We start from the raw sequence: 27,305 nt of genomic DNA on the forward strand, positions 1-27,305 counted from the left end.
GAAAGGGCATTTATCAACAAGCTGCTTTGTTCTTTTATGGTATTGAGTTTCTTGAGTGTTGTGCTTTATTTACAGCATAGAAACTGCTTATTTGGCTCAAGTGGACCATGGTGGTGGTTTTACTTCAGATGAACTTCCTCTTACCCTCCTTCATTTAACTGCCTCAATATGGACTTCTATTATTTTCTCCCTTGTGCTTCTTAAATATTCATACTTGTGGTAGTGAGTTCCACATTTTCAACTCTCTGCATAAAGAAGCTTTTTTGAATTCTCAATTGAATTTATTACTAACTATCTAACATTTATGGCGTCTGGTTCTAGTCTTAGACACAAGTGGAAACATCTTCTGAGTATGCTCTTATCAAATCCTTTCATAATTTTAAACACCCCTTGATTAGATCACCCATTAGCTTTTCTCTTTTTCTAGAAAACAAGTTACACCCTTCTAAAATCTTTCTTAATAAATTATATACCTTAGGTTTTATTTACATGTAGAGTTTTGCTCCTCCTTCAAAGCCACCACATTGTTTTCTGAAATATTGAAGGCCATAATATTGAATGGCAAAGTATTCCAAGTATGGCCTTACCAACCTTCTACACAACTTTTCAATTCTGTGTTCCTTCCTGAATCCTAAGGCTATTTAATCAGCTCACCTTGACAGAGGAGGGCAGTGGGCATTTCAAAATAGGGTACACACCCTATTCCAGATAATAAGAGTAATGTACCAAGAATGCATTTGCATATGCTTCTCTGCCCAAAATGTAGTAAGGAATGTGTTCTGGCACATATTTGCACAGTGACAAGCTAAAAATCAAATGCTCTCAGCCACTGAAGCTGTAACATTGTTCAGAACCAAGGTACTAGGTCCATTCAAACTTTTTAATATAAGGTTCCACCTTACCCAAGTGAGTCTGTTTTAATTTTAACTCAATTCTTATTCAGTATGCCGTACGACATTTTCTTGAATATTGAATTGCATGAGTGCCAGAGGCCAAATGTTAGGGGGCTACAAGACAATTTTCTGATTCAATATGTGGATGTACCTACAAGAGAAGGTGCAAAACTTGACCTACTCTTGGGCAATATGGCAGGACAGATGACACAGGTGTCAGTGGGGGAGCACTTTGGGGCCAGCGACCATAATTCTATTAGTTTTAAAACAGTGATGGAAAAGGATAGACCAGATCTAAAAGTTGAAGTGCTAAATTGGAGGAAGGCTAATTTTGATGGTATTAGGCAAGAACTTTCAAAAGCTGACTGGGGCAGATTTTCACAGGCTGGAAAATGGGAATCCTTCAGAAATGAGATGACGAGAGTCTAGAGAAAGTATATTCCTGTTAGGGTCAAAGGAAAGGCTGTAGATGTAGTGAATATTGGATGAGGGTTTGGTTAAGAAAAACAAGGAAGCATATGTCAAATATAGAAAGGAGAGATCGAGAGAATCCTTAGATTAGATTAGATTCCCTACAGATTTCCTACAGTGTGGAAACAGGCCCTTCGGCCCAACCAGTCCACACTGACCTCCGAAGAGTAACCCACCCAGACCCATTTCCCTCTGACCTAACACTATGGGACAATTTAGCATGGCCAATTCACCTGACCTGCACGTCTTTGGACTGTGGGAGGAAACCGGAGCACCTGGAGGAAACCCACGCGGACACTGGGAGAATGTGCAAACTCCACACAGACAGTCACTCGAGGCTGGAATTGAACCTTGGATCCTGGTGCTGTGAGGAAGCAGTGCTACCCACTGAGCCACCGTGCTGCCCTTAAAGGCAGTTGAGTATACTTAAAAGGGAAATCAGGAGGGCAAAAAGGGGACATGGGATAACTTTGGCAAATAGGGTTAAGGATAATCCAAAAGGATTTTTACAGATGCATTAAGGACAAGAGGGTAACTAGGGAGAGAGTAGGGCCCCTCAAAGATCAGCAAGGCATCCCATGTGTGGAGCCGCAGAAGATGAGGGAGATACTAAATGAGTATTTTGCATCAGTGTTTACTGTGGAGAAGGACATGGAAGATATAGAATGTGGGGAAATAGATGGTAACATCTTGAAAAATATCCATATTACAGAGGAGGAGGTGCTGGATGTCTTGAAATGCATAATAATGGATAAATTCCCAGGACCTGATCAGGTGTACACTAAAATTCTGTAGGAAGCTAGGGAAGCGATTGCTGGGGCCTTTACTGAGATATCTGTGTCATTGATAGTCACAGGTGAGGTGCCAGAAGACTGGAGGTTGCCACTGTTTAAGAAAGGTGGTAAGGAAAAAACTGTAGACCAGTGAGCCTGACATCGGTGGTGGGCAAGTGTCGGAGGGAATCCTGAGGGACAGGATTTAATGTATTTGGAAAGGCAAAGACTGATTATAGATAGCATGACTTTCTGCATGGGAAATCATGTCTCACGATGAGTTTTCTGAAGAAGTAAGAGGATTGATTGGGGCAGAGCAGTAGACTTGATCTATATGGAGTTCAGTAAGGCGTTTGACAATGTTCCCCATGGGAGACTGGTTAGCAAGGTTAGATCTCAGGAATACAGGGAAAACTAGCCATTGGATACAGAACTGGCTTGAAGGTAGAAGACAGAGGGTGGTGGTGGAGGGTTGCTTTTCAGACTGGAGGTCTGTGACCAGTGGAGTGCCACAAGGATCGATCCTGGTCCACTATTTTTCATCATTTGCAATAATGATTTGGATGTTACTGTAGGAGGTATAGTTAGTAAGTTTACAGATGACACCAAAATTGGAGGTATAGTAGTCAGTGAAGAAGGTTACCTCAGAGTACAACAGGATCTTGATCAGATGGGCCAGTGGGCTGAGGAGTGGCAGATGGAGTTTAGATAAATGCAAGGTGCTGCATAGCAGGACCTATATACTTAATGGTAAGATCCTAGGGAGTGTTGCTGAACAAAGAGATCTTGAAGGTAGAGTTGCATGGTAGACAGGAAGTGAAGAAAACATTTGGTATGCTTTCCTTAATTGGTCAGAGTATTGAGTATAGGAGTTAGGTCATTTTGCAGCTGTACAGGAAGTTGGTTCGGCCACTTCTGGAATATTGTGTTCAATTCTGGTCTCCTTCCTATTAAAAGGATGTTGTGAAATTTGGAATGTTTCAGAAAAGATTTATAAGGATGTTGCTAAGGTTGGAGGATTTGAGCTATAAGGAGAAGCTGAATAGGCAGGGGATTGCTTTCCCTCGAGAGTTAAGAGGGTGAGGGGTGACCTTATAGAGGTTTATAATATCATGAGAGGCACAGATAGGGTAAATAGACAAAGTCTTTTCCCTGGGGTGAGGGAGTCCAGAACTAGAGGGCATAGGTCCAGGGTGAGAGGGGGAAGATGTAAAAGGCACCTAAGGGGCAACTTTTTCATGCAGAGCATGGTACGTGTATGGAATGAGCTGCCAGAGGAAGTGGTGGACGCTGGCACAATCTGAACATTGAAAAGGCATTTGGATGGGTACATGAATAGGAACAGTTTAGAGGGGTATGGGCCAAGTACCAGCAAATGGGACTAGATTGGGTTGGGATATCTGGTTGGTATGGACAAGTTGGACCAAAGGGTCTATTTCTGTGCTGTACATTTCGATGACTCGAAGTGAGCATTTTAGCCGATGGAGAATGTCTTTCCAATTTTACTGCAGAGCATTAACTGATTAGTTTACTGTGTCAGGGGGCAATGGTACTATTACCAAATTTACTACATGTTGGTGTTGCAATGTGAATAAATTTTTAAAAATACACAATCCAATCCTGAATCTGTGAATTAATATTTTTATAAACATTGCAGAGCAAACAAAACATCTTAATTGACACAGTATATGTTCCATTTTTTATTACCATTGAGATTTAAAGATGTAATTTGAAGCAAATCCCAAGGTCTCTTCTGAAAGACAGGGTAAGTAGAGATTGTTCTCCCAGGTCTGTATGATAATTCAGTTCAAAATAGTCATGAGAAGCACCACTGTTGCTAAGCGACAGCAATCATGTAATCATGAAGGAAACCTATTAACATGAAACAAATGTTTGTCATTCCTTTCTGACGTGGGATATCTTAACTTCTCTGAAGAAATACACTATGTTTATACAAATTAAAATTGGCTGCTTACATTTATTCTTTGTGTATGAAGGACAATTTTCTATTTTCTGTTCATTTTGCTACAATAGCACCTGCCCTCTCTTGTTAATCTGGGACACTTCCCCTTAGTTAACCTTGCCAAAAGAACTAAGTTGCGTGTGTATGCCTTCATACTAACTTTCAACTAACTATTTCAAATTGGAAACTATAAAAGTCAATGCTTAACATTTTATCCAAAAAATTACGTTGATATAGCATCTTTAATATGGTAAAACATTTCAAATTGGTTTGCAGGAAAGTAATTGGACAAAAGATGACATTGAACCAAGTGAGTTACGATTTCGTCAGGTGGCTGCAACCAGCAGTGTTCTGCAGGGATCAATGCAGGGTCCATTGTTTTAGATTAGATTAGATTACTTTACAGTGTGGAAACAGGCCCTTCGGCCCAACAAGTCCACACCGACCCGCCGAAGCGCAACCCACCCATACCCCTACATTTACCCCTTACCTAACACTACGGGCAATTTAGCATGGCCAATTCACCTAACCTGCACATCTTTGGACTGTGGGAGGAAACCGTTTGTTATCTATATAAACTATTTGGATGAAAGTATAGGAAGCATTGTTAGTAGGTTTGTAGATGATATCAAAATTCATGCTATAGTGGACAGTGGATAAGTTCAAAGGGATGTTGATCAGCTGGTCAAAGGTCCAAGGAATAGCAGATGGAGTTTAATTTAGATAAATGTGGGGTATTGCATTTTCATAAGTCAACCCAGAGTAGGACTTGCACAGTTAACGATAGGGCCCTGTAGAGTATTGTCAGAGAAACTGAGGAGTTCAGGTATATAGTTTCTTGAAAGTGGTGTTACAGATAGAAGAGGTGGTGAAGAAGCTTGTTGGCAAGCTTGACTTCATTGGTTAGAGCACTGAGTATAGGATGTGGGTCATCCTGTTGTGGCTGCATGGGGCAATGGCGAGGCCACTGCATACAATTCTGGTTGCCATGCTATAGGAAGGATATTACTAAATTGGAAAGGGTACAGAAAAGATTTATAAGGATGTTACCAGGACTGGAGGATGTGAGTTATGAGTTATGGGTGGCACGGTTGCACAGTGGTTAGCACTGCTGCCTCACAGCACCAGAGACCAGGGTTCAATTCTGTCTGTGTGGAGTTTGCACATTCTCCCCATGTCTGTGTGGGTTTCCTCCAGGTGCTCCGGTTTCCTCCCACAGTCCAAAAATGTGCAGGTTAGGTGAATTGGCCATGCTAAATTGCCAATTAGGTAGTGTTAGGTGAAGGGGTAAATGTAGGGGAATGGGTCTGGGTGGGTTGCTCTTCAGAGGGTCGGTGTGGACTTGCTGGACCGAAGGGCCTGTTTCCACACTGTAAGCAATCTTAACAAAAAAAAGAGGTAGGATAAGTGGCACGGTGACTCAGTGATTAGCACTGCTGCCTCACAGCACCACGGTCCCAAGTTCGATTTTCAGCCTTGGGTGACTGTCTGTGTGGAGTTTGCACATTCTCCCCATGTCTGTGTGGGTTTCCTCCAGGTGCTCCGGTTTCCTCCCACAATCCAAAAGACGTGCAGGTCATGTGAATTAGCCATGGTAAATTGCCCATAGTGCTCAGTGCATTAGTCAGAGGGAAATGGGTCTGGGTGGGTTACTCTTCGGAGGGTCGGTGTGGACTGGTTGGGCCATAGGGCCTGTTTCCGCACTATAGGGAATCTACTCTAATCAAAAAGCTATGACTTTTCTCCTTGGAGAGTAAGAGGTTGAGGGTTGACCGTATAAAGATTTATAAAATCATGAGGCATAGGAAAGGTAAATAGTGAAGGCCTTTTCTCTAGGGTAGGGCAATTCAAAACTAGCAAGCATAGATTGAAGGTGAGAGGGGAAAGATTTGAAAGGGACCTGAGGGGCAACTTTTTCACACAGTATGGTGCTTACATGGAATTAAGTGGTCAAGGCAGGTACAGTTGCAACATTTTAAAGACATTTGGAATATGAAAAGGAAATACTTAGAGAGATATGAGTCAAGTGCAGGCAAATGTGACTAGTTTAATTTGGGAAACCTGGTTGGACATTCTGACTCATAGGAGAAACTGAGGACTGCAGATGCTGGAGTACCAGAGTTGAAAAATGTGGTGCTGGAAAAACGCAGCAGGCCAGGCAGCATCCGAGGAGCGGGAGAATCGACGTTTCGGGCATAAGTCCTGAAGAAGGGCTTGCCTGGCCTGCTGTGTTTTTCCAGCACCACATTTTTCATTCTGACTGATAGCCAGAGTCATCAAACACGAAGGGTCTGTTTCTGTGTTGGATGACTCTGACTATATGAGTCTATGACTGAAAGCTTAATCAAAACATAGTCTTTGAGAAGCATCTTAAGGGAAGGGAAAATGTACATGGCACAAATGGCCAGTTTAAGTTTGAGTTCTTGGATTGGATGAGTGAGGAGAAGGGAATTTAGGTCTAATTAAGTTTACTTATCATAGAATTATACAGTATCAAAGAGGTCCCTCAGCGCATTGAGCCTGTACTACGAAAAATATACTACTAGCTACACTTTGTCCACTGTTTTTCTTTATTCGTTCTAGGAATAAGGGCATCATTTGTTGTCCATCTCTAATTGCCCAGAGTAAACCAAGTTGCTGAGAGTCTGGAATCACATGTAGGCTAGGCCAGGCCAGGTAAGGATGGTAGTTACCTTCCGCAAAGGAAACGTTTTCCAAAAGGACGTTAGTGAACCAGTTTTTCCTGACAATCGACAGTGAATTCACTGTCATCATTAGACACTTAATTCCAGATTTTTTTAAACTGAAACTTCACCATCTGCTATGGCAGGATTCGAAACCTAGTCCCTAGAACATGATCTCGGTCTCTGGATTAATAGTCCAGTGATAATACCACTAAGCCATCCCTTCTCTCTCCACATCTGCAGTAGGCCTATAGCCTTGAATGTTTTGATGCTTCAAGTTTTTATCCCAAGTACATTTTAAAGATCGTGAGGTTACCCATCTCAATACCCCTCCAAGGCAGTGAATTCTAGACCCCCAATACCCTTTGGGTGAAAATAAAATGGGTCAAATGCCCTCTTAAACCTTCTGCATCCTTGTTCTTGACCCTTCAACTGTGGAGGATAGCTGATTTCTATCCACTGAATCCATGCCCCTCATAATCTTAAGCACCGTCTATCAAGACCCCCACTTAATGTGGAAGGGAAAGATCCTGTAGGGATTTGAACATGAACGTCTTTTTAAAGTTTCATGTTAGTGGACCAAGAGCAAATGGAGATCTGTGTGCGCCAATAATGGGTATGGTGGACTTGGTGTGAGTTAGAATATGGGCCACAAGGTTTTGTATTACCTCTAGTTTATTGAGGGTGGAAGATAAAAGTCTTGCTAGGAGATTTGGACTAATTGAAGCAGCATGATATCTCTAGGTAATTATCATTACTGGGAATGCTTACTCGTTTGATCTGTTTACCTGGCCCAAGAATACATTCAAAGTGAAGTGTTTGGCTGAGGTCAACCAACGAGGTGTCAGTCAGGATCAATCCTTGAACTTTTCTGGTTGGGATTGTTGAATTCTGTGCAGCCTTTAATATACTTAGTGGTGGAATCTCCGGGGCTGGGAGTACTGTTTTGGAATATGTTTGTAGTTATGCAAAGCACAAACAGTCGGTGAAGCTTTGGGCCGAGAGAACTGAGGTTCAGTTCATTTTCTACTAAGTCAGAATTTGGACAAAATGTATTTGTTTGAAGAAGCTTTAGTGAGGGACCAAGGCCCATGGTTTAAAAACCTCATCATACCGAGAAAAAATAGGGAGAGGTGAGAAGCTAACTTTAAAAGGGATATATTCGAATGCTGCCCGGGCATTTATGAAAGGGCCTAGGGGAAGAATGAAGAAGGTAGTTGCAGAGTTTTGAAGTCCTGGGTAAAAAAAGAAATGGCATCATCCAAAGAAAAGTCTAACGTTCATCTGTGGTAGGTGTTAGCTGAGGAAGAAGGGGAATCTCTAAAAGCAGACGGGGATACCATGATTTTGAGTGATAAATGTTAATATAGGAAGGAAGAGGAGAAGTGATTAACAGCCAATATGAAGGGATAAATAAATAAAAGAATCATTTGAAGGACAACTGGGATACCTTTAAAACATACCTTTAAACATAAAAGGAACTTTCTTATACTTGAGAATGAGGAGCTGTTGGAGATGCTTTCTACTTTGCCTTAGCTTTTAGCAGAAGTTGAAAGTGAAACTTAAAAGTATCTCAGAAGATATTGGAAGAGCCCCATTGTAGACAAATATTTGAAACAAAGCAATTGAAATTAATAGGAATGTAAATAAGAAAGTCCTCAGATGATGGTCCACCCTGAATAAAGAAGTGAATGTTGATTAAGCAATCTTTCAGTCATCAAGATGGGAAATTGTCTGTTTGGTAATGAATGTTGCATTAGTGTTCAAGAGCAGGGAAAGGGACTGAAGCTGGAAATAATAGATAGTTAATCTCTGGTGGATTGTGGATAACTTTGTCACGTCCATATTGCAGCTTGAAACTAATGTATGTTTAAACCATGCTAAGTCAGGAACAATCAGTATGAATTTGTAAAGGGCAGATCGCATTTGATCAAATTAATTAGTGAAAAGGAATGGTTGTGCAATTTAAGAAGAACCACTTAGAGACTTCTACAAATTAAAACATTGTGTTAGCAGGAAAATTATCATGAATGGAAAGATAATTGGGCAGGAAGCAAAGATGTTTTCTTCATTTTGAGTTGTGATTAGTGGGCTGGTGGTGTGATCTGGTCTGTGAAGTCTTGTTCCCCTTGTTCCAAGTTATGTAAAATAATCTGGAAGTTAGATGTGAGAAACCCATTAGGGTGTCTTCCAATTGGGGACATTGCAAACAGGAACAGTGCAGAAAGTCATATAGGTGGCAGATGCATTTTATTTTGGAACAGCGATAAGTAGATCATTGTTTGGGAGAGGTGGGAGTGGTGTAGTGAGAGAGTTCGATAGGGATGTGCGTATTTCTTCAGACGTGATTAAACATAAAGTCTGCAAAGTTGAGGGATTCTATTTATGAACATTGTTGAAAATAAAAGTAATGGTAAATTTGTTAGGCTACAGTAGGAATTGTTTGTCGCTGTAAAGGGTTTCAGAGGTATGAAAGGGAAATAAATGGCTGATTTGTGTGAATATGTTCAAGTATTGTCTTGACAGCCTATAGTTTGTGTATTGTGTTATTTCTTGGATGAATTTAACTTCCCCTTGTTGTGGTTTTGTATTCCAAACCAATAGGCAACTTGTGCATCATTGCCAGAGATGTCAGTCTTGCAGCTGAACTGGATTTAAGGAGTTAGATGGCAACTGCATTTTGAAATGATCATCCTATGTTTGAGTGGTGTCTTCTGTAAATAGCCTGGCCAAGGCAGACAAAGAATGAATTGTCACAGATTCTCTATACCTTGTTGAAGTGGTAATTGTTCATTTGAAAATGTGTTGAGGCCAATTGTAGCTCCTCAGCTGGGGTCAAATAACTCCAAATGGGACAGAGATCAAACCCAAGTTTCCTTTGTCTTGATTAGATGTTAACCTTGCCAGTTGACCTATAAAGGGAATGAAAGCTGGCATGGTATCTACCAATTTATATTTTCGAATTAAATTGCAACTTTTTTTTGGAAAACTGAAATGTTTCTGAAATTGCTCCAATTTATTGCTGCAATGAATTTATTTCTGCTTCATTGTGACCTGAGACTGGACTAAATGATATTTCTTGTCACTGAGGCTAGGTACTGTATAGGACTGCCCAAGGAGACTTTTTAAAACAAAATACCGAAACACATTATACCAAATGTGGTAGTAAGCTAGCAATCTTAATGCAAGTTCACAGGATAACTGATGTGAGGAATGGAAATGTTTTAGAGACTGGAATAGTTGCTATTGTTGGGTTAGGGTGGGGTTTTGTTTTGACCCGAGAAGATGGTATTACTGGACATTGCTATTGAGCTGCTGGTAATACTTTTATATAACTGACTGACTTGCTCAGCAACTTCAGAAGGTGATGCTCTTGCATTGAAGTCAAATACAGACCAGAGCAGGTAAGGACGGTGGATTTCTTTGGGTGTAGAAATCAGTGAAACTGTTGGGTTTTTTTGTAACAATTTGCCAGCTTTCAAGGTTGTGTGTACTGACTTTTTAAAAGGGAAACTGAGTTTAGATTCTCAAATTACCGCAATGGGATTTGAACTGCTGTTCAGTTCTCTATTATTAGTCTGCTGTAATAACTGCCATGCTGCTGCACACCTTATTAAAGAAACTTTATACTATGAAAAATCTGACCTGCACCTGATATCTCAATGTTTGCTAGCGATAGGTAACTAAAATTGAGTTCATCCATTCCCCAGCTCAAAATTCCTGTCAACAGAATGTTTGCAAAATTCATGAAGAGCTACTAAATCTTCGTTTCCATTCAATTTACTTACAACCAGGGGCTTGTGATAGTAATCCTGATACCTTTACAATGATAGGGAGCCAATAGTTAAAAACTGGCAGTGTGAGCTGGGGTTTATCTAGTCAGCTTGACTGAATTCCACACTCAGCAATGATCCCAAAGTATTTCTGTGACCAAATGTGAGGCTGATTTGAAACTTGCACTGGAGATAGGCATGGTACTCTATCATTGTGTATTGTTCTGTTTGGATGTATGTTTGAATGTATATAATCTTTGAGGAATATATATTTGTTGTTCCCTGAAAGAAAAGTGGTTTACTGCTGAATTGCTTTTCCAATATGATTAGGTTGCTTTTTTTTTTAATCCTATGCTTGCACACTTCAACTTTATTTTATCACTGCACTGATTTATTTCTCTTTTTCTTTATTTCCTGCACCAAGCATTCCTATCTGGACAGGGAAACGTCAATCATTTTGAGAAACATAGCTGGGAAACCTTCTCATTTGCTGACCAAGGTGAAGCGTATCTTCCAACCTGCATGTGATGAAACCTTGTAGGTAGAATGAGTAACCCTGTGACTTGTTGCCAATCCCATATCCTCGTTAATATTTATATATCAAGGAATCTTTTTGATTTCCCGTTTTCTCAATCCATTGCAGTATATTGACCAAACTGCTAGGACTGGTTATACTCAGCTGTACTCCTGTGTCTCTTCCAATAATTGGCTTGTTTGTTAACTCTTTCTGCTTGTGACCCATCCCTTTCCCTAAAAATAAGTGGACAAAATAGGCTTTGTTTTGAGCTTTTGTTTGTATTTGTACTTTTCAAAAACTTGTATTTAAACAGATATCTGCATGTCAGCGTGACTAATGCCTGCATGCTATCCCTTGTCAACCTCTCCGAGCACTTCCTGGATAACTTGAAAGAGGAGTTTTGCTCAGTTTTTCCAATTACTTCAAACTTTGTTTTTGTCATTCTAGCAACATGTATTGAATGTTAATTTACTAAGAAAATGGCAACATGCAACTTGCCTGGATAAAAAAAGCAATATCCTAACAATATTTCCTGCAGCATTTGAGTTGTAATTATATTTAACTGAATGGTGTATTTGTGAATATTAGCAATCAACGAAACACAACTTGGCAAAGCTCCAACTTCTTGATCCCTTGAAAGCTTCTAAAACTTGAGCACTGGACAAATTTGATCCGCAGTGAGTTTTCCAGCTCTTAAAACACAGTTGTGATGTTAAACCAAAGCTTCACTGGCTGCAAAATTTGTAAACCAGATGGAGTACTACCGAGCAAATATCTGATAACTGAAATGTTTTCTAAAGTTAGTCCCACACTAAAATTCCAAAACATCACTGCATGAGCTCAGTAATATGGCCTCAGTTGAACCTGTAATGACATCAAGTTAAACTCAATTCCATACCTTGGATCATTCTACTCTGTCACTTCTAGTGAAGTTCTTGGTGGGAGGCCACTATGATTTATCTGCACAGATAAATTTTGATTGATTCCAAGTTATTGTTCAGATTCAGACAAAGCCCAGATCAGAATCTTCTTGTTTAACAGGCTGACATATCTTCATTGTTGGCCTTGAAAGATTAAAATATTTATTCACTGTTGTGAACTTGGCTATACTTCCCCAATGGCCTAAGTTTGATTCCTGATGTGTAATCATTTGGTTAATCTCAGTTGAAGGAGCAGATCTCATGAGTTGTCTCGAATAAGGAGTTTGAAAGGTCAGTCTGAAGGCTTGAGTGTGGGGAATATTAGGTGAGAACACTGGGTGCAGCTAACAGTTCACAAATTACCATTTGAGATGACATGCCAGAGAATGGCCAGTGCCTGTGGGCACTGTGGCAATACTCAGTTATTTCAGAAGATGGCAAATGGAATGGAGTAAATTATATCAGGAAACTGGTTGAAGGCAAAACAGCCAGAGGAATTCCATCATGCCACATTAAGAGAAACCATTATTTAGTTAAAAAATATTTTTGTTCTTTTCCCAAATTTTGTAGAATTTTCTCCTACCTCTTAAGGTTCCCTTCTCCCCTCTGCACTGCACACAGGCCATTCCTTGAGCAAGATGGCAGTCAGCAAATTATTCCCACGCTTCTGCATATGCTCTTGAATCTGTTGGTAAAAGGTAACTCATATTGGTAAGTGGGCTCTGCTTTTCTGTCTGTCTTGCAGTAGTGTCTTATGCTTGGTGGCTTATTTGATTACCATGCAAACATCAAGGCCTAGAACTTGTATGCTGACCTCAGAATAATATCCAAAGCAACTAAAAATTGGTTTGAAAACTCCGCCAATTAGAGAGATGTGTTGAGGTTAGTTAATAGATCTGGTCAGCAGAAACAACTATGCCCTTAGCAGCTTATTGGGCAACTATCATATTAGCTAGAATCGGAACAATCCAACCATTAATTCACTTAGTTGACTGGACTATATTACTGAGCATAAGAATGAAAAATATTTTGTGGGAATATGAATGAGGCTTTATATATTTTGGCTTTCTTTATGGAATGACACTGCTGTGAAGATGGACGATTATTGCTCAGAACTAATTGCCCTTGAAAATATGGTCACGAGCTGTCTTCCCGCACCAATGTAATCCATGCAGTGAAGGTGGGTCCTACAGTGCTTTGAAAGTAGCGTTTCAGTATTTTGACCAAGCAGTGATGACAAAAAGGCAATCTTTTTTTCCAAGTCAGAATAATGTGTGAGTTGGAGGGAAACATAGAAGTGATGATGTATGCCTTTGTGAGCTGCCCTTTTTTTTAGATCGTAAAGATTACAGGTTGAGAAAGTGCTGTCAAATAAACTTTTGTCAGTTACTGAAATATATCATAGCAATAATGACTGCTTTGGCCATGGTGCATCACCTGTGGGAGTGAGTTTTTAGGATGGAGTGCAGGGTGGCACTCATGGGCTGCTTTGACTTGGATGATATTGAGCTGCTTGAGCATTGTTGGATCTGCACTAATGCAGGCAGATGGGGAATGTTCCATCATGTGCTTGACCTGTTTCTTGTATGTGATGGATATGTTTTGGGGAGTGCAGTGATTTACTTGCCGCAGGAGCCCCAGCCTGAATGTTGATCCTGAATGCTGGGCTGAGGGGTGGCAAATGCAGTTTAATGCAGAAAAGTGTGAGGTGATTCACTTTGGAAGGACCAACAGGAATAAAGAGTACTGGGCTAATGGTAAGATTCTTGGTAGTGTGGATGAGCAGAGAGATCTCAGCGTCCATGTACATAGATCCCTGAAAGTTGCCACCCAGGTTGATAGGGTTGTTAAGAAAACATAGTGTGTTAGCTTTTATTGGTAGAGGGATTGTGCTTTGGAGCCATGAGATTACGCTGTAACTATACAAAACTCTGGTGCGGCTAGATTTGGAGTATTGCATATAGTTCTGGTCACCGCATTATAGGAAGAATGTGGAAGCTTTGGAAAGAGTTCAGAGGAGATTTACTAGGATGTTGCATGGTATGGAGGGAAGATCTTATGAGGAAAGCCTGAGGGACTCTAAGCTGTTTTTCTTAGAGAAGATGATTGAGAGGTGACCTAATTGAGACATATAAGATATTCAGAGGATTAGATTGGGTGGACAGTGAGAGCCTTTCTCCTTATATGGTGATTGCTCGCATGAGGGGACATTGCTTTAAATTGAGGGGTGATAGATATAGGGCAGGTGTCAGGTAGTTTCTTTACACAGGGAGTAGAAGGGCCATGGAATGCACTGCCTGCAACTGTAGTAGACTTGCCAGCTATAAAGGCATTTAAATGGTCATTGGATAAACATATGGATGAAAATGGAATAGCCACCCCCACGCAGATTGATGTCACTTCCACCCTATCATGGCCACACCCACAACCACTTCCACCCCTCTCAATTCCTCATGCATCACACGTGACATCACTTCCACTCCTCACGCCATCGCTGATGCCACACGCTCAGTGACTTCTGCCACCCCTACTGCTGTGGTCACCACCACTTCCGCCCCCTCCAGCGCCACTCACTTGCATTCTGCTGACACGCCCCTCACAGACCCCATTGTCACTATCCCCACCCCCCAGAACCCAGAGGGGAACACTACCCCTGCTCATGACTCCACCCCCATTCCCCCCACCACCACACCCACTCCAGTTACAGGTTCCGTCCCCACTCCCAGCTCCACAACCCATACCAGATCCCAGCTCCCAACCCTGCCGAATTTTCACCATCCCTCCAGACCTCCCCCTCACGAAGGACGAACGATCAGTCCTCAGCAAAGGACTCACCTTCATCCCCCTCCGTCCACGCATCAATGAATTTAATACACGCCATGACGTCGAACAGTTCTTCTGCCGCTTCTGCCTCCGAGCTTACTTTCACAATCAGGATTCCCGCCCACCTTCCGAGGACCCCTTCGCCCACCTCCAACACACTGCATCCACCTGGACACCACGCGCTGGCCTATTACCTGCCCTCGACCTCTTCCTTTCCAACTGCCGCCGGGACATTAACTGCCTCAACCTCTATACCCCCCTCTCCCACTCCAACCCCTCACCCTCACAATGCGCAGCCCTCAATCCCTCTGCTCCAATCCCAACCTCACCATCAAGCCAGCGGATAAAGGGGGCGCAGTGGTAGTCTGGCGCACTGACCTCTACCCCGCTGAAGCCAAACGCCAACTCGAGGACACCTCTTCCTACTGTCCCCTCAACCATGACCCCACCCCCCCAGTCACCAAACCATCATCTCCCAGACCATACAGAACCTCATCACGTCAGGAGATCTCCCACCACAGCCTCCAACCTCATAGTCCGTGAACCCCGCATTGCCCAGTTCTACCTCCTTCACAAGATCCACAAGCCTGACCACCCTGGCCGACCCATTGTCTCAGCATGCTCCTGCCCCACTGAACTCATTTCTACCTACCTCGACACTGTCCTATCCCCCCCCCCCCCCCCCCCCCCCCCTAGTCCAGGAACTCCCCACATATGTTCGAGACACCACCCTTGCCCTCCACCTCCTCCAAGACCTCCGTTTCCCCGGCCCCAACGCCTCAACTTCACCATGGATATCCAATCCCTCTACACCTCCATCCGCCATGACCAGGGGCTCTAAGCCCTCCATTTTTTCCTCTCTGGACGTCCCCAACAGTACCCTTCCACCGACACACTCATTCGTTTGGCCGAACTGGTCCTCACCCTTAACAATTTCTCTTTTGAATCCTCTCACTTCCACCAGACCAAAGGGGTAGCCATGGGCACACGTATGGGCCCCAGCTATGCCTGTCTCTTTGTTGGCTACGTAGAACAGTTGATCTTCCGTAATTACACCGGCACCACTCCCCACCTCTTCCTCCGCTACATTGATGACTGCATTGGCGCCACCTCGTGCTCCCATGAGGAGGTTGAGCAATTCATCAACTTCACCAACACATTCCACCCCGACCTTAAATTTACCTGGACCATCTCTGACACCTCCCTCCCCTTCTTGGACCTCTCCATCTCTATTAATGACGACCGACTTGACACTGACATTTTTTACAAACCCACCGACTCCCACAGCTACCTGGATTACACCTCTTCCCACCCTACCTCTTGCAAAAATGCCATCCCGTATTTCCAATTCCTCCGCCTCCGCCGTATCTGCTCCCAGGAGGACCAGTTCCACCACAGAACACACCAGATGGCCTCCTCCTTTAGAGACCGCAATTTCCCTTCCCACGTGGTTAAAGATGCCCTCCAACACATCTCGTCCATATCCCACACATCTGCCCTCAGACCCCACCCCTCCAACCATAACAAGGACAGAACGCCCCTGGTGCTCACCTTCCACCCTACCAACCTTCGCATAAACCAAATCATCCGCCGACATTTCCGCCACCTCCAAAAAGACCCCCCCACCAGGGATATATTTCCCTCCCCACCCCTTTCTGCCTTCCGCAAAGACCGTTCCCTCCGTGACTACCTGGTCAGGTCCACGCCCCCCTATAACCCACCCTCCCATCCTGGCACCTTCCCCTGCCACCGCAGGAACTGTAAAACCTGCGCCCACACCTCCTCCCTCATCTCTATCCAAGCCCTAAAGGAGCCTTCCACATCCATCCAAGTTTTACCTGCACATCCACTAATATCATTTATTCTAACCGTTGCTCCTGATGCGGTCTCCTCTACATTGGGGAGACTGGGCGCCTCCTAGCAGAGCGCATTAGGGAACATCTCCGGGACACTCGCACCAATCAACCACACCGCCCCGTGGCCCAACATTTCAACTCCCCCTCCCACTCTGCTGAGGCCATGGAGGTCCTGGGCCTCCTTCACCGCCGCTCCCTCACCACCAGACGCCTGGAGGAAGAACGCCTCATCTTCCGTCTCGGAACACTTCAACCCCAGGACATCAATGTGGACTTCAACAGTTTCCTCATTTCCCCTTCCCCCACCTCACCCTAGTTCCAAACTTCCAGCTCAGCACTGTCCCCATGACTTGCCTACCTGCCTATCTCCTTTTCCACCTATCCACTCCACCCTCTCCTCCCTGACCAATCACCTTCATCCCCTCCCCCACTCACCCATTGTACTCTATGCTACTTTCTCCCCACCCCCACCCTCCTCTAGCTTATCTCTCCACGCTTCAGGCTCTCTGCCTTTATTCCTGATGAAGGGCTTTTGCCCGAAACGTCGATTTCGCTGCTCCTTGGATGCTGCCTGAACTGCTGTGCTCTTCCAGCACCACTAATCCAGAATCTGGTTTCCAGCATCTGCAGTCATTGTTTTTACCTCGATTATATTTCAGATTGGTTCCACAGGTTGGTGCAACATCGAGGACCAAAGGACCTGTACTGTGCTGAAATGTTTTATGTTCTATGATCCCAGAATGGAGGGGAGATTTGATGATGATGATGGCGCTGAGTGTTAGCAGAAGATGTTAAGACTTTTTTTTTGGAGGTTGTCATTGTTCACCACAATATGGTTCAAATATTCCTTGCCATTTGTCAACCCGGCCTTAAATGTCTGTCGGTACAGTGTGCTTCATTATCTGACAAATTTGAGGGACTGAACTGAACAGTTTGAAACATAAGGAAACTTACATTTTTTCGGTATTTCTTTGCTGTTTCATCTTGAGTCCCCTTGATTCTTGAGCAGCTGTTTGTTGTTGAGAGGAGCCTCCAAGGCATTTTTCTTCCAGGAAGGTGAAAGGAACAAGGAAGGGAAATTCTGACTGGCTGAGATTGGGAATTTGACACATGGAGAATTTAAAACAGGAGAAGACTTGAAGAAAAATTGCTGCTGCAAACTATCCAATACTTCAGTAGAGCTCTCCCCATTTGTACATCAAGCTGGTCTGTAGACCATTTGGGGCTTGTCATTGAACTCATAATTCTAGTAGCTAAGAGATTGGAGGGGGGGGGGCGGTGTGGAGAAAATCAGAATTAGCAAGTCTTCTCATTCATAATCACTGTTCAGTGCATCATACTGGAATCCTCTTTGTATAGCTGTCATTTAAAGGCTTGACTAAGGTTGAATATTCTGACTGCACTTGGCCCATGTCAGTTTTATTTACTTCATGAGAAACCAGCATCTGTGGTCATCTTTTCTGGCAAGGATTGAATACTATCAATAGATCATAGCCACAAATGATTAGAAGTGCACTGCCAGAGCCCTCCCTGCTAAGAACTGGCCTTGGGAGAAATGTGAATACCTTCCTAAGACTTGATCAATCCCAGGAGGTTTGCCCATCAGAGTTAAGCAAACTGAACCTTACAATTTACTATATTTGCAATAAAATGAGGATGTTGGTAGCACTTTTGAAAAGGGATTTCACAGAAACGGCAGGTGAAATTTAATGCAGAGTTGTGAAGTGGTTCATTGAAAAATAAGGAGAGACAGTATAAATTAAAGAGTACAATTTTTTTTAATTCATGGGATGTGCACATTGCTTGTAAGACCAGCATTTGTTAGCCATTCCAAATTGGCCTTGAACTGAGCAGCTTTCTACACATTTTGCTTGCTACACCATTTTAGATGGTCATTTTAGGAGTTGATTTATGTGGGTTGAGAACTACATATCTGGCCAGACTGGTGAAGATGGTAGATTTCAGTGAATGAGATGAGTTTCTTTTACATTTGATAGTTTCGTGAAACTATTACTCAACGATATATTCCAGGCTCATTAATACAATTCAAATTTTACCAGCTGCCGTGGTGAGATTTGAACTCCTGTCTCCAGGCCATTAGCATGAACCCTGGATTATTTGTTCAATGACATTAAAAATCACACAACACCAGATAATAGTCCCACAGGTTTATTTGGAAGCACCAGCTTTCGGAGGGCTGCTTCTTCAGCAGGTGGACAACTACCTGATAAACAAGCAGCGCTTCAAAAGTTAGTGCTTCCAAATAAACCCATTGGCCAAAAACCTGGTATTGTGATTTTTAACTTTGTACACCCCAGTCCAACACTGGTACTTCCAAATGTTCAATGACATAACCGTTATATCACCATCTCCCCTTTATAGGAAATGCTGGAATAAAAAAGCCTGCAAATTCATCTACACATATTGTAGATGGAGGCAAGACCATTCTGAGGGTTTGCCTGCCTGACAAAAGTCTACTGACTAAGTATTGGGGCTTGCTGAAATTCCTTGGAAAGAAAGTGAGACTGGTATTTTCAGGTTGCAATAATTCTTCCTTTCTGGGAGCACAGCAGCATGTTAACTGGGCGCCTGGATTTTTTTTTTGGTTGAGATTGATTCTGACTCTGTGCCCTGTGTCTCCATCGTCTGCAGCTAAATTTGGGCAGAGGCTGATAATGTAGTATTAGACTTTGGTAGTGTGGTTAGCTGTGCGTTTGCACCAGCTGTTTGACTTATTAATGTTTGCAGGTTGTTGGATGTTGCATGCTGTGAAGAGATCTCCCTGTCGAATTTTCCTCATTTTAGGATAAGACATCAATATTTGGGTAGACATTTTTGACTTTATCATCCATACCAAGTTTCGGAAATTAGGATTGACAATAATTTGCTGGCCTAGCCTGTGATGTAACATCCCTTGAATGAATTTTTAAAAAATACTACCCTGGCTTAGGTCAACTTCATGACATTCTAACCAAATCATTACAGGAAACATGTTCCTTCTGTTTCTGAATCTAACTCTTTTGTCTTTTATATATAAAAAAAGATCAAATTCAAAAGATAGGAGGGTGGATTTTCCAGTTGATTCGTTAAAGAAATTAGTGACCTGTGCAAACATGATTAGTTTTTATTAAACGTTTCCCTTTGAGATATTTTCCTAATCCTCTATTTCAGGGATATTATTACACACTCTAGAGAAGGTGGGACTTGAATTCAAGACTCCTCGTTGAGAGATAAAGACACAACCACTATACCACACAAGCCCCATGTTGCCAATTTTTCTTTCCAATTTTTCTAAGCAACCTGTTCAAGGATGATTTTGCACACCTCTGGAGCAGATGGGACTTGAACCCAGTTCTCTCAGTCCAGGGTTAGGGGCATTACCACTGTACCACATGAGCCCCACATGGCTAATTCTTCTTCCGCCACAAAAGGGCTCCTGTAGGTGCATGTAACCTATTTTCCCCAAGTCAACATGCTCAGAGATGTTATTACACATCACTGGAGCAGGTGGGACTTGAATCTGGGTCACCCAGTAAGGGGGTAGGGGCACTACTACTGCACCACATGAGCCCCACATGGCTAATTCTTATTGTGTTGAGTTCATTAATCTCAGCTGAATGGCAGTGTTGTTAAAATTAGGCTTGTGGTCAGTGAGCTCACTGCCCAAAGACATTCTCTGTTCCCAGGGAGTATGGAAATCCAATGAACAGCGCACTCAGTTATGATACACTCCATGGCCAAAGAATTTGCTACTGATCATATTGAATAGTATTGCATGAAATTTGGGATCAATTGATAGCACTAAAAATGTACCCTCGCAAGACTCTGTGCCTTCAGCAGTAAAGGGGAGAAAAGCAGCAAACAAATTCATGATGGAGGATTTATTACACATGATCCCTTTTTCACAGGTACTATCTCTTAACTCAACAAACTGAGTATTTGATTCTAGTGAATGTGAAATCTGAAGTGTATATTGTAAATATGTAGTATTAACTGGCATTGCGTTGTTATCAGGGAAGTTTTGAACTTGTTTTAAATGTTAACTGGATTTCCTCTTTCTCTTGCCCCTTAATCTCTCTCTCGTCTATTCTTTAAACACTGGGCTGGCTCTTCCTAGGTCTACTGGCAGTGCAGCTGCTGGGTTGTCCCTTTCGGATGTATGCCTCAAGGGAAGAAAGGGCCTTGCATACAACTAGCAAACTAGATGGTCAGGAATGACTTTTGATTTGAGCACCTAAAGTAAGGACTGTCATAGTTTGTGGACAGTGCACAAGTATGGATTACTATATCTATATTTAGCCTTCTAGTTCTGATTATGGTTCAATGCAAAAGCTTATTGATGCACATCAATTAATTCCCTTTGAGATTGAAGCTTGGAACCCCATCCCCCTCTCCCACCCTCAAGAGGCCCCTGGTCTCAGGCAGGGATATTGAACAAAGTTGACAGTTTATAAAGTCAGAATAATAAAAATCCTACTTTATTCCTAGGTGTCTGCACCTGCTGATATTATCTAACTGGCATGTGATAATGCACAATACTTGTCTTTAAATACATATGTAAAATGCAAGAGAGGTGGGATGAATTGATCGTTTCGCTAAAAGCGTGTTAGCACAGGGACCTGGTGCTGAGGTGTTTTTATGCTCTTTGTTTAATTAGGTTCTCAGCTCGTAGTGCTGAAGCTATTGTCATGTTAGCAATAGAGTCTTTTGTGGCATGGGATTATGTTTATGGTAGTATATCCCTGAATTATCCCAGCTGTTGCTTTCAGTTCGCACAACACAGCTTGTTTAAACTGAAGCTTTGTCAGGTTATCACTTCATGCTGACTGAAACATGCAGGTAAACTGATATAACCTGTTCTAAAGGATGGTTTTCATGGGCAATTATTTGGAAAAACGATGACAACTGAAATTGAGTTTATCCTTTTAACCAGTTTGTTTGCCCATTTTAAATGTTTTTCATTACATTTTTCAACGATTAACGAAGCCAGATGTGTTAATGTTAGGTTATTGCTGTCTTGAATGCAATATTGGAAGTAAATAGTCTGCTTAACAGCAAATGCAGTTCGTTCCCTAGAGAGATTATGTAAAGCAAAGGGACACCCTTTCCAAAATTCTGTTGGTGATGTGATTGTTTTCTTTCCCCAGCTAATTTTATTGCATTAAAGACATTAAAAACAGATGTAGTGAAGGATATATGGGAGAAGCTCATTCTTTGGTAACATCTAATTAAATTTCCTGTGTGATGCTGCAAGACTTGGGGATGGTGATTTTAAAATGTGCCCTGAGCTCACTGCATAGTAGTGGTTGGTCAAAGGAAGCTGCTTCCCCTTCTGCCTTGCTGTGTCTGTAAGGTGTGTTCCCATGGTTCATTATGGTCTCCTGATTCATCTTCCTTTCCTCACTATGTCTCTACAGGAGGAGCATGCTGCCAGGCAGAAGGCAGAAAAAATCAGGGTGGCATTGGAAAAGATCAAAGAGGCACAAATCAAAAAGGTAAGGACTGATTCACATCTGATTCTGGAATTTGCATGTAATGTGTATGTTACTGTCAAAGTATTTCTTACTCACCCCTGTTTGCTCTTTGAAAGTGATGTTGACTTACTGTTTGAAAAGTTGGTCAGTATGGTGCAGCTATATCGACACTGCTGTTAAGTAAAGAGTTCTGTGATTCTTCAAACAAAGTCAGTGAAGAAATTTCAATATATTTGTTTTCGTTCATTGAATGTGGGTGTCTCTGGCTGGGCCAGTATTTATTGCCCACCCTTAATTGGCCTTTGATGGGACTAGTTTTCTAGGGCCATTAAGGGGCAGTCAACAACGTTGCTGTGGGTCTGGAGCCACATACACCAGACCAGATAAGTATGTCAGATTTCCTTTCCTTAAGGATATTAGTGAACCAGCTGGCTTTTTAACAACAATGAGCAATGGTTGCATGATGCAAAAACAGAAAGTGCTGGAGAAAGTCAGCAGATCTGGCAGCATCTGTGGAGAGAAAAATGGTTAACGTTTTGTCCACGCACTCTTCTTCACAACTGGTAATAGCTAGGAAAAGGTGGTACAAGTGCTGGAGTCAAGGATGGTGGAGAAGAGAAAATGATAGACAGAGATAGAGCCCAGAAAAAGAGAGAACAACATTAGGAAAATGAAAGGATAGAAGATAGTATGCCAGGGAAAAAGAAAAGGTGATATTAGTGACCATAAGTAAGTGAAAATGGGCCAGCTGTGCTGAATGGTGACATGGCCATCATTTGGTAACTTATTAATTCCACATTTTTTGATTGGATTCAAATTTAACCACTTGCCATGATGGAATTTGATTCATGATCTTAGATCATTAGCCTGGAGTTTGGGATTGCTAGTCTAGTGAAATTACCACTCCATCACCACCTACCCCTAGGTGTGATTAGTGGAGTTCCGCAGGGGTCATTGTTGGGACCACTATTGTACCTGCTGTATAATAACAATCTAGTTGAAGAAGCTGGGGGCATTGTTAATAAGATGATTGTAGATGATCCAAAATAGATGGAGGGCCAAGTGATATTAAGGAAGCTGCAGAAGGGGTTGGGCAGGCTAGGAGAGTGAACAAATAAGTGGCAGATGGAATACAGTATTGGAAAGTGTGAGGATATGTACTTAGGTAGGAAGAATAGAGGTACAAACTATTTTCTAAATGAGGAAAGGCATCAGAAATCTGTAAAGCATGAAGGGACTTGGGAATCCTAATTCAGAATTTTCTTCAGGTTAATATACAGGTTCATTCGGCAGTTAGGAAGGCAAATGTGATGTTAGCATTTATTTCAAGAGAGTCAGAATACAAGAGCAGACACTTATTGCTGAGGCTGTAAAAGGCTGTGATCAGACTCCGGTTGGAATATTGTAAACAAGTTTGATCCCTGTATCTAAGGAAAGATGTGCTGGCCTTGGAGGGGGTCCAGAAGAAATTCACAAGAATGGTCTGAAGAATGGCTTGTTAAATGAAGAGCGGTTGAAGACTCTGGGTATGTACTCCAGAGTTTAGAAGGATGAGGGGTATCTTATTGAGAGACGGTGTGGATGTGGAGAAGATCTACGAAAGACTAGGACCTGAGGGTACAGTCTCAGAGTGAAGGGATGACCCTTTAGAACTGAGATGAGGAGGAATTTCTTCAGACAGGTTAGTGAATCGCTGGAACGCATTGACACACAGGTTTGTGGAGGCCAAGTCATTGAGTGTGTTTGTTAGGTAGATAGGTTATTTACTGGTAAGCAGAACAAAGATTGAGGAGAAGCCCGGAGAATGGGTTGAAAAACATCAATTGGCAGAACAAACTCGATTGGATAAATGGCCTAATCTGTCCTATTAGCATGGTATTGGGAAGGAGTGTGTTTATAGAGGAGCCTGTAGGTTGTGCATTCTCATGCATCTGCTGCCATTGTTGTTCCAGATATTAGACACCACAGGATTAGAAGGTGCTTTGAGTTCCTTGGTGAGTTGCTGTAGTGCAATTTGGAGGTGGTACACCCTGCTGTCAGTGGATGTCAGTAGAGGAGGGAATGAATTTTAAACATGTATTCAATAAGGTGTGATAGTACGTCAGTAAGAATGAGCTGCTTTTCCCTGGAAAATGTTGAGCTTCAAACACCCGATAATGCTGAATATACTCTGCAGGGTGCACCACTGCCTGAATTGAAAATCAATCAGCTTCTGTTACAGAGCCACAGAAAATCTACGATCTGAACAGCAGTTTGCTCACATAATTTGCCCACCAGTTTCCCAGTCATAGCATTAAGACACAGGAACATAAGCAGGCCATTCGGTCCATTGAGTCTGCTGCACCATTCAATGAGACCATGGGTGATCTGATAATCCTGAAGTGCACTTTCCTGCCTTATCCCTATTACCCTTGATTCCATTACTGATTAAGAATTCATCTGTCTCAGCCTTTACAGCCCTTTGCAGTAAAGAATTCCACAGAATCCCTACTCTCTGAGAAAAGAAATCCCTTCTCATCTCGGTCTTAAGTGGGTGGCCCCCGTACACTGAGGTTATGGCCTCTGGTCCCAGCCTCGACCACAAGAGGAACTAAATCTCGGCATCTACCCTATCAGGCCCGCGAAGAATGTTTCAATATGGTCTCCTCTCAATCTTATCAACTCCAATGAAAATAAACCCAATCTACTCAACTGTTCCTCATGAGAAAATCCCGCCATACCCAGAATCCACCTAGTGTATCCTCTGTGCATAATGCCAGTAATATCTTTACTTTGGTAAACTAGTGACTGTATTCCAGGTGTGATATGACTGGTGCCTTGTATTTTAGGAAGATCTTCTATTTATACTCCATTTCTTCACCAGACTACAACCTCAGGTAGTCATTATGAACTAAACTGAAGATGATATTTACCAAAGTAAAAGAAATACTCCACAATATACATGATAATTCATGGCAACTGTATCAGCAAGTTCTTGGTCTGATATCTGGGGAATGGGAAGAGAGATGGTGATCTCATCTACACTCCTACAGGCAACAGAAAACATTGGGGTGCTCCTACTCCATAAATGTAGTATTTCAAATGACTTTGTAGAGTTTTGACTGACAGTATGAATTCTGTCTAAATGTACAGCCTGAAAAATGACGCACATTTCTTGATAATTTAAGAATATTTGGAATGTTGAATTACGAAATTTGAGGAACGTGTTCAGTGAATATGAAAGCTCAGATGTTGCCATATTTGCTGGGGATTCAGCGTGAAGTTTTGTCACTTTCAACCTTTCAATATTGTGTTTTAATTCAAAAATATATGTTAAATAATAAATGTTCATTTCGGTGTTAAAGTGTGCAGTGGCTAGATATTAGGTTGTTGCCCTGAAATTGAGTTTGAAGTATTAGTACCACTACGGGACTGCACAATTTTCTTAGAGGGAATTTGATCAGAAGCACTGATGTGTAATGAAGTAGAAAGTCCATCTGCCTGACAAATTGTTTGATCATATCTTGCAGCTGGTGATACGGGTCCACATGTCTGATGAGAGCTCCAAAACAATGATGGTCGATGAAAGACAAACCGTCAAGCAGGTTCTGGACAATCTCATGGATAAATCCCACTGTGGATTTAGCCCAGACTGGTCATTGGTGGAGACAATCCCAGAACTTCAAATGGGTGAGTTGGTGGAATTGAGCCAAGTGATCTAATATACTGGTTATTAACTTCTGGTTTTCAGAATAGGTGTTTTCAGAAAATATTTTCAGACCTTTTTTTTTGCTTCCTTGCACCTATCAACTATGCTTTGGTGACCATTTCTATACTGTCTTATGTATATGCATGTAAACCTGGTGATAGTGTTGTGCTACAGGAACTGCACCTTTTTAAGTTGTTCCTTGTATTGAAACTAGTAATAAACTTACACCATACCCAAGCGTAAAATGCTCTTATCCAGGCAAAACCCAAGATTAATGATAGAATACATAATTGAAGTTGACACTGGTCATTATACTCCATTTTAATCCAGTGGTGTGTCCATTTGTGCTTTGGTTTTGTGATATAATGTTGAGAGGACCAATGACTTTTATGGTTGTCAAATCTCAGCTGGACCCAGCAATAGCAATGTAATTGAAAAACTGTTTTTAATACCAGTCAGTGATTCTTAAAACTTGGCCCAGTGCCAGCTGAATGAAACCACAAACTGAACATAGAAATATAGGAGCAGGAGTAGGCCATTCAACCCCATGAGCTTGCACCATCATTCTCAATCACAGCTGATCATTACCTCAATGTCCTTAATTCTGCGATCTCCATATCTCGTGATGTCATAAGGAACTAGAAATTTATAGATTGCTGCCTTGAACAAAATCACTGACCAAGTTTCAACAAGCCTATGGGTAGAGAATTCTAAACATGCACTGTGTGAAGAATCTTCTCCCAATCTGACTTACCCTTTATATGGAGACTGTGTCACCTCACTCGAGATCCTCCAGCCAAAGGAAACTTTCCACTTACGATTGTGAAAAGCAATGGATTTTTCAAGGGATCACAAAAAATTTTGAATTCGGGGTTAATACATCTACTAACTTTTCAGATTAATGGCAAGATTCTTTTCATATGCGTGAACAGCAGTATCCCTTCTAAGCTCCATAGCTGCTCAGAAGGTCTGTAGGCACTGAATGGCATGTGGATGGATTGACTTCTGGCTCCAGAACCCGTTACCTCTGTATGGATCTCACGAGTGAAGCTGAAGAATCAGGGAACCTAGGTGAACAGATCAAATCTTTTAGAATTATTTATATTGGCAAATCACATGTTAAAGATATGTTTGTCCCAGGTCACAAGGCAGTTGAATTACAGCTCTGTAACAATATTCCCTTTAAGCAACCTGGCTGCTCAGAAGCTCTGTGCAAGCTGATGAGCATTCCAATGAATATTTTCTGTTTCCAAAAGTCACTGGCACACAAGGACCTTGGAGGTCCATGCAGGACCAAAACAAATTACAGGGAAAGTTGCCGACAAGAAGGTCAGGTCTTGAAATGTCAGTTGAAGTCCCCTTCTAGGATTTGAGCATAAATCACAACTAACACTGTTACGGTATGAAGGGAATGATGTATTGTCTGAGAAGGCAGACTTTTAGATTAGGTGTTAGACACCTAGTTGCACA

The 27,305-nt window shown here is 42.1% G+C and overlaps 1 protein-coding gene across 10 annotated transcripts in view; it reads left to right on the forward strand.

Annotated features, from left to right (window-relative positions):
- Positions 1-27,305, forward strand: part of LOC140481858 (NEDD8-conjugating enzyme UBE2F) — a 366,423-nt gene that overhangs the window by 146,865 nt on the left and 192,253 nt on the right. For 8 of the 10 annotated variants that reach the window (XR_011961625.1, XM_072578427.1, XM_072578424.1 and 5 more), the window contains 3 exons: positions 10,982-11,056; positions 22,091-22,168; positions 25,657-25,816. Coding sequence is in view for 9 of the 10 variants with exons in the window: in XM_072578427.1 (XP_072434528.1) it covers positions 10,982-11,056; positions 22,091-22,168; positions 25,657-25,816 (313 nt within the window). In the remaining variant the exon portion in view is untranslated. The remainder of the gene's footprint in view (positions 1-10,981; positions 11,057-22,090; positions 22,169-25,656; positions 25,817-27,305) is intronic. The other 2 variants (XM_072578425.1, XM_072578430.1) reach the window with 1 other exon arrangement.

Source organism: Chiloscyllium punctatum, chromosome 10, assembly GCF_047496795.1.
Source record: "Chiloscyllium punctatum isolate Juve2018m chromosome 10, sChiPun1.3, whole genome shotgun sequence".
NCBI classification, from domain to species: Eukaryota; Metazoa; Chordata; class Chondrichthyes; order Orectolobiformes; family Hemiscylliidae; genus Chiloscyllium; species Chiloscyllium punctatum.